This window comes from Apaloderma vittatum, unplaced genomic scaffold (assembly GCF_000703405.1).
Source record: "Apaloderma vittatum isolate BGI_N311 unplaced genomic scaffold, ASM70340v1 scaffold19352, whole genome shotgun sequence".
Taxonomy (NCBI): domain Eukaryota; kingdom Metazoa; phylum Chordata; class Aves; order Trogoniformes; family Trogonidae; genus Apaloderma; species Apaloderma vittatum.
The window spans coordinates 37,071-45,358 of record NW_009705501.1 but is presented as its reverse complement, the minus strand read 5'-3'; the positions used below and the strand labels follow the sequence as shown (position 1 = coordinate 45,358).

General features: G+C 40.5%; 1 protein-coding gene across 1 annotated transcript in view; it reads right to left on the bottom strand.

Moving 5' to 3' along the window:
• Positions 1-8,288, bottom strand: part of LOC104270924 (SPARC-like protein 1) — a 33,511-nt gene that overhangs the window by 2,472 nt on the left and 22,751 nt on the right. Inside the window, exons 3-8 of the mRNA XM_009865444.1 lie at positions 5,537-6,706; positions 4,332-4,401; positions 3,555-3,673; positions 2,694-2,814; positions 1,850-1,986; positions 54-202 (exon numbers count right to left, since the gene is read on the bottom strand). Of these exons, the coding sequence (XP_009863746.1) occupies positions 54-202; positions 1,850-1,986; positions 2,694-2,814; positions 3,555-3,673; positions 4,332-4,401; positions 5,537-6,706 (1,766 nt within the window). The remainder of the gene's footprint in view (positions 1-53; positions 203-1,849; positions 1,987-2,693; positions 2,815-3,554; positions 3,674-4,331; positions 4,402-5,536; positions 6,707-8,288) is intronic.

Here is an 8,288-nt window from a genome sequence, read left to right as displayed (position 1 = left end):
CCCAAATTGGGAAGGAGCCCACAAAAGTTTTTTTTTTTTTTTTTTTTTTTTACCTGTCAACAGGGTGCTGGTCAAGCTGATGAAACTGCCAGTGCACAGGATACACATACATGTGGTAATTTTTCTCAAAGTCGTGAAGGAGCAGCTCAACTGTGTGGTTGCCAGCCGTAAGGCGCTTGTCATTCTGGTAGATTTTTTTGACCTGAACACAAGAGAAAAATCAATACTTTTGTTTAGGGACAAAATTCTGTGCTGGAAGCAATTATCCAGCAAGAAAGTGGTTTGGAGAAATGAAAGTTGACAAAATACCACTGCAAAAATGTGTTGTGGTGTTTGTGATGGTGCGCAACATGGAAAGCTTTGCTCGAGTAGTTCAGATGATTTTGGTAGTGACTAGAAAGGAAGTGGAAATCCTGTGACCCTAATTGTCAGATTCAGATAAGCAAGGCAGTAGCCTCGGGTTGGAGATGAAATTAGTTTTATTGCATTTGTTGTTCTTCTGTCCTCAGAAAAGCAACTCGGCTTTTGCAGTGAAATATAAGGCATTTCAGAAATCGTCTACTTTGTACCATTTTGTATGAAATGTTCCAGGTAGGTCAATGTCCCTCTTGGTAACTGTGTAAGTAGTCTTTGGTATTCCTCAAGCACATTTTGTATAAACCTGCTGTGACCTACTGCATGCACCTCCTACTCCAAAGTAAGAGCAGCCCAAGTCTAACAGTTAAGGCTTTTTAGGCGGCTGTGGCATCTATATCTTCAAAAACAAACTATTGTCACTGATTCATCTGACGTAAATCCTCCTCTAAAAGAAAAAAAAAGCCCAATGGTAATAGGTGCTTACTCCTTTGTAAGACAATATAGTGTGATGCTGCAGATCTACTAGATGGCAGAAAGCTCTTTTTCTCTTAAAATTGAGCATCAGACTTGTAATTTTATAGCCCTTAAATGTCATGGTGTACATGCACAGTGTATGTGGCTGCATTAAAAAGTGGACTGTTGAGTCCATTTTCAGGTACTTTTATACTGATGACCAAGTACAAGGTGTGTCTCAGGAACAGAAGAGACGCTACTTCTGGCCGGTCCAAGGCAGGGGTCCACTAAGCTCTCTGTTGTAATTCTGTCTTGAATCCTGCTGTGTAACTGCCCAGTCACTCAGACTTATGAGGTCCTTGAGCAGTTTCCTTCATGGTGAGTCCAAGTTCTTCCTTCATTCCTTTGCATACCTGGGTGTTGTCAGCAGGTTTTGTCACCTATCTTCCTCTTCCAAATTACTTAATGAAAGCTGAACAGCACAAGTCTTCTAAACTCGTGGGGTTCCACAGATGAGCTGTTGGCTGGCTGTTCACTCTTATTCTTTTAATAAGTTATCCGTACCCAGTCCTTCCACCTTAAGGCTGCTTAGTTTCCTCAAGTCCTTTGGAAGATGGCGTTGACTGCATGAACTGGGTCATGTTTATCAACGTATTAGTTGATCTTTCCCAGAGGTTTGTCACAAAGCACTTGCTTGAACAGAAGCTTCTCAAGCAAACAATGATTATCTAGGTGTGCGCTAATTCTGACTTTTTTGCCTCTCGTCTGTAGACACCTTAAGCAATTCACCTGGCTTGCATTTGCTTGGACAAGAGGAACCCTCATAGCAGAAATGTCTCTCAGCTTAAATGAGTGCGAGGGGACATAAAAGTATATTTTTCAACTTGTGAATTTAGTTGACTCTAAATTGCCTTAATTGGAAAGGCAATGCTCATAGGAAATGGGAGAACTTGTAAAATGTGAATTGTTTTTTTTTTCATGTGGTTATTCCATATCTAACAATGTAACTGCATGGTCTTACTTGAAAAGAATTGCTGACCTTACTCCTTTGCTTTTCAGTTAGAAATCCAGAATTATCCAGATCACGTTCATAATATTGCATAAGGATGTTTTTGAGCCAGTCTCGCATCCGGAGTGGGAACTGATCCACTTCATAATCAGTACAGTGAGGAATGTCTGTGCCAAACAGGAAAGCTTTTGTTAACAATTGATCTTAATCCCCGTTCAAGCATTTCTGAGCCAAGTTAGATCTGATTCTCACTAACAAACTTCTAGTTAAGCTTAAACTTGATGGAGCTGTTAATCCATAAAATTGGGAATGCCACTAAGGTGTTCAATTATAAATCTGCAGTTCTTTGGTGCGCATGCTTAAGCAGTTGTGCAAGCCACAGCCTTTATATATCTGTGCAGCTTCTGAGCACAGTTGTGCAGTGAAACTGTACTTTCAGGTGCATGAAAGCAAAGGTCTTGAGAGCAAAGAAATTTGCTGGCTGAGAGTGCACTTTCCTCCCAGGGTATGCAGCAATTGATGTAGCTTAGAAATCAGGTCTATCTTTTAGATCCTGACTTCTGCATTTGACATTAAGTAGATTTTTTTTTTTTTTAATTGGTGTTTTCATTTAGAACTACGTGTAAGTATTAAATATCCTGGGAGCATGTAAAACAGTGCAAGGGGCAGACAGCATTGACGACAAATTGTTATAAACCCGGAAGGTGCTTAATACCCTTAATTATAGAAAATGTGACTTTCTAGACATGTTTGGGATTTGAAAGTCTTAATTAGCAGACAATTGATGCAGGAGAGGGAGAGCAGATAACTTAGGGCTAGCTGGTGGCTACTGGCTCTTTATACCTACATGAATAAAGAGAAAAACAAGCCTTACATTTGCAGGAGCCCATATAGTCTAGGTGCAGCTGGCGTCCTGTTTTTGTCCCTTCAAGTTGACATTTGGTGCCAAAGAGTTGACACGTACCATCGTAAGTCTTATTATCTGTACCACAAACCTAGAGGAGGAGTGAAAACCGAAAGCAACACACCACCACTGTACTGAGAAAAATTCTGGTCACTCACATAGGCATTAAATACTAAAAGTATTGTTAACATATGATCATAGAATCGTAGAATCATAGAATGGCCTAGGCTGGAAGGGACCTTAGAGATCATTTAATCCAACCTCCCTGTCAGGGGCAGGGACGCCACCTCTCGACTAGACCAGGCAACACATGGGGACCGAGCAGGATGTAGCAGTTGCGAATGCCCACAGTGAATACATATGATCAGAAGTATTGAATATTGTAGTTGTTACATGCCTACATAAGAGTTAGCTCTCTGTACTTACACACCCAGTTTTGAGACACTTGAATTTATTTTTGTGCAGTAGTAAAATAGTTTCTGAGATGGTACAGGATTATTACACTCTATATATACTGGTATTCAGTATATGCTCTAAACCATCAAACAGATAAATAAAACTTCTAGTGACAGGGAAAAGCTATGATCCCTGAGAGACTTAGTGAAGCAAATCCCTCTAAGTTCTACATAGCTACGTGTGTTCATACTATTCTCAAGCTATAGTCAGTGAGTTTGGGTACTTTTTACTTACTTTTACAATTACTAAAATCATCCAAACACACTTGCATGCTTTTTAGGGTTGAATTATTCTGAATAATAACAGGGCAATATCCCATCTTGTAAACATTTTGGTTGACTTTCCCCCATGCTGTGCACTGAATGAAATACTTACACGCTCGTAGTCTTTGGCAGGAGGGCAGGCAGCAGGATCTTGGCAAATACAGCTGGGTTTCCCTTGTTTGTCCACATGGCAGACTTTACCTCTTTTGCAGTGGAAGTTCCTGCATGGGTCTAGGAATCATAGCAATAAGGAGGGACTATTAAAGGGGATGGGATGAAGTTAAGTAGTTCTGTCAGGCACTGCTGACAGTCAAGGCAAAATACAGCCCAATATTCACCAAGAAGTGCTTTTTGTACCTTTGCTAACATGCAACTGTACCTTGTATTGGATGAAGCAAGCCAAACTTTAAATGAAGATTTTTGTGAGACTTCTAGCAGTCCCAGTTTTGAGCTGGATGGGGAAATGAATTTCTCAGAAAAAAACCTTTATTTCTTCTGTAAGGGCTGACATTTACTTCCAGCTGCCTTTGGTGAAACATATCCCATCTGTCCTTGCTGAATCCAGCACTGGCACTTGTCCGAGTCCTAGCTCAGTTCAAGCTACTGTTCTGAAATGAATGGTTTCAATGCAAGGTAATTGCTATTCCTGTATAACTGACACACAAATTTGTGCACTATCTACAAATGTTTTTAACAAACAAATGGGTAAATCCAAGGGCATATGAAAGGGATTCTCTGGCAGCATAACTGCAATGCAGGATTACGCACAAGCACAGTTCAGTCATGTGAAATCGCATGCTGCCAAAGGCAGAAAAGAAGAAATGCAGACCAGCAGATTCCCCAGCTGCAGAGAGTTAGCAGTTATATGATGGCTTTGCTTGTGGCTTACCCAGGAAAGCTATCTCACTCCTGTTGCTTGCACTTCCCATTTCACCGTAGGAGCTGCCTGCAGTCTTAACCTGTGCAGTCAGAGAGACATAAGCAGAAGTTGTGATAAATCTTGGGAAGAAAAAAAAATGCTTGGATGTGATTTTTGCAGGTACAAGTATAAAGCTGACTAAGGCACAGTTTGCTGCTCTTGCAGCAGAACGAGGTTGCTGTGCAAAATGTGTGAGGAAGCACAGAAAGCCTCTGGTAGCATTAAGGAGCTCTGGTATTTGGAAAGATAATAAAAGTAGGAGATGGAGAGAGAGAAACAGGAGGTCAGTAAGGCCTGAGCACCTGGAGGTTCTGCAGTTCATGACATTCAGCAGTGCAGTGCCTCAGGACTGGCAGAATTGGTGCTTCAAGTCTTGTTTGCACCTGGGTTCTCTGGGTCAGCAAGCATGAACTGCCTCTCAGTAACGCCTGTGAGCAGCAGCTCTACAGGCTGCCATGTCAGACACATGGAACAGGAGAAGGAAAGGACATGTCTTCAGTGCTGATGGTGCCGTGTGGAGGTGCCTGCTGTCTTTCAAATAGATGCCTTCTATAATTTTTTTAATATTACAGATCGTTATGTAACAGCCCTAGGAAAACTGATTCATTTCTTCTGAACAGCCATGATAGTCACTGGTTACCTAACGGCTGATCAGGGTACAGGAGATCTGGGTGCAACATCTTCCTTTTTCTGAAGGGACAAAGCCCACATCCTTCATCTTGTGTGAAAGTCTCCTAGTGCTGGGATGGTGATTATTCCAGGAACTCCATCACTGCCTTTCCAAGCTGTTTACTTTTGTAAGGTAGTATCTTTGGGAGAGAGGGGTGAACAGGCTTTCCTAGTCTACTTGAGATCAAGTTCCAGGTTTTATATCTGTGTATTCATGGTCATGTATATGTCTCATTACACAGAGCTCTGGGTCTGGAGCATTTAGATGAGTTGTGCTCACTTCCTTTCTGGTACAATTCATCTAAATTTCATATGTGAAGTGACACATCGTCAATTAGATGAATAGTGAATAGAAGGGAAGATAAGACTTCTGCATATTAAGAAATTATTACATGTTTTTCTCCAAAACATCCTTTCATACATTAGGAATTAAAATTTGGGACTAGTTGTCCCCCACCCCATCCCCCTTTTTCTAGTATTCCAACTTTATTTTAAAGAGAATTTACCTTATCTTCACTTTCCATTGAATTCATGCTCTGAACAGAGCTACTTGTTTCCAGTTGTTGCTTGCTGTCAGAATTAAGTGGCTCATGATCATAATCATCTTGTTCAGAGTGAATAAGGTCTTTAATCTTGACATTTTGATAATCCTCAGTCTCTCTATGAACTGCAGTGTCATCTTCTGTGGTTTCTTCCCCTTCGTGCTCAGTACTGGTGCTCTCTTGGTCATTACTCTGGATTCTCTCTTCTTCCTCATAGGCTGCTTCTTTCCAGGTATTGCTGAGATCTTCACCATCAGCATCACCACTGTCCTGACCATCATCATCAACATTACTGTCCTCTGTATCTTGTCTTCTCACCACTATGTCGTGATCGCTCTGATAGTTTACTTGAATATTGTCTTTCCTCTCTTGGCTTTGCCGTTTGTCATTCTTATCTTTGTTATGTTGTTTGTGAGAGAGGGGGATTTCTTCTTTATAGAGCTGCTTCTGGCTGTTCTCCCTCTCTTCTTCCTCTAGGTCAAATTTCTCACCATGTCTCTTGGTTTTCTGGACTGGTTGACTGGAATCTCTCAAGACTTCTGATGAAGTCATACTGTTTTCATTTTGCTGTCTGTTGTATTGGTTACCTTGATTTGTCTCGTGGCTTTTTTGCTTTGTATCTCTGTAATCAGTTTCTTCACTCCATTCCTCATCCTCTTCTTCCATGCCTTCCTCTTCATCACTTTCATGTTTTTTGTCAGATAGACCAACTGTATTTTTATTATACTTCCACACATTATGCTCGTGATTGAGACTGAGAGTATCCATTGGATTTTCTGCATTTCCTAGAACATGTCGATTGGCCGTATTGCTGTGTTTCTTATGCCTCCTGAACTGGTAATGCCCAGAGCTGGACTGTTCTCTGCTGCTGCTTCCAGAGTCATCATCCTGGTTATCAGAAGCCAAACCTGCTTTATTGTGCAGTGCAAGAAAATTGATGTGTTTTAGGTTATTTTTCACTTGATGCTCACTATTCTTTCTTCCTTGTTTTCTAGTGGTCAGGGGCTCATCCTTGTGCTCAGCGTCTGGTACTGATACCTCTGGTTTTAATTTTTTGTGTCTCGGCAGCAAATCACCCTTGTCTACATACCCTGCATTCTCTGCCTGTGGGGCTTCAGCATGAATATCTTCAGTCTTGAAAGAGAATAAAAAAATTAACCAGTAGATTAATAAATCTTAATTTATTTGAAGTCAATACAATGTTACTTTTGCCTTGTGCTGCAAAGCATGATGCTAACTTTGCTTTCTTTGTAAATGCATCTCTTAAGATAGCCAAGAGCACAGAATTCACAGCTGAGGTTGTTTTCATTGCTCAACAAATTTGTTTAATTGTCCCTTCTTTTATTTCTTTAGTTTCTGAAGAAGTCTATGCAACTCTGTTTAGGGTTTAGTAGGAGGTAGATGCATATAGGTGTCTTGTAAAATCTCAAAATGCTTAATTATTAATTTAGTGTCATAACTTCAGGCATTTGTCAGGTGCAGTAATTACCATTTACCTCAGTGAAAGGGGATGTGAAACGCATCTTCCTACACAGATAAATGGGAGGTCTGGTAAAAGAGGGGCAAGAAGAGAGAGAGCACCTTTCACAAGGTGTCGTGGTAGTAATTCCTGAGGAGTACACTGCATCTTAACTATTTCATAAACAGCGTATTAATTTACTTGGAGTCCGATACATTTACTTGGAGTCCGATTGCTTCCTAGCTGAATTATCAGAAACTATTGTATTTGGTGGCAACTACTGTATCATAAAGTTCATTAGCAGGAGTTGTAGGTGTTTGCTGAATGGCTCTTTTTATGCTGTCAAGTCAATAGCAAAACTCGTAACTGCAATGGAAAAGGTTAAAATGCTTGAGGAGAAAGCAGAGGTACTAAAATGACTGTTAACAGTTGCTTTTTGGCTGCTTTTAGCATCCCAGCAGGTGCTGGGTGAGTAGAGGCAATTCCAATAGCAGCAACCTCTGATGTATTTCTGAACAACACCTATGGGTGCTCAGTGTTGCTTATTGCTTAGTTGCTGATTTACTTTGCTGGAATAGCATTTCCCTGAGTGTGGGTGGAGTTGTGAGTGCTTGGGAAGAAACACTCCACTATCGAATACTTCTACAAATTTTAAACAACGTGAGATTATAAATATTAATTTGGATTCTGGAAGATCAGCTATATCCTATTTCCTAATGTTAAGTTGGTATCTGAATGTTTTACAGGTTTGTTTTTGGCCTAGTGTACTTGCTGGTACAGCAAAGGTGCTAGGCAATATATTCACTATGTCATTTCCAACAGTAACTTGTACGGGGAAAGTTTGTGTGTTGGCTCAGATCTAACAGAAATTTAGTGAAGAGCTCTTCCAGATTAACTACATATTTCTTGAAGACCTTATGAAAAGTGATCAATGTATTACCTCAATATATCTCAAGCTGATATTAAAACATTTGAAAATTAAGTTTCAGAAACAGGATTTTGTTTACTTGTGTGTTTGGACACTGCTGTGTACAACATTATATGTCTTTAAGCAAAAAGCAGCCTTCTGTGAAGGGCTTCCAGTTCTATAGGGTTAGAAAATATAAGGCCAAACAGTCACAAAATTACAGAATGTTAGGGATTGGAAGGGACCTTGAAAGATCATCTAGTCCAACCCCCCTGCCAGAGCAAGATCACCTGGAGTAGGTCATGAAGGAACCTGTCCAGGCAGCTTCTGAATGTCTCCAGAGAAGGAGG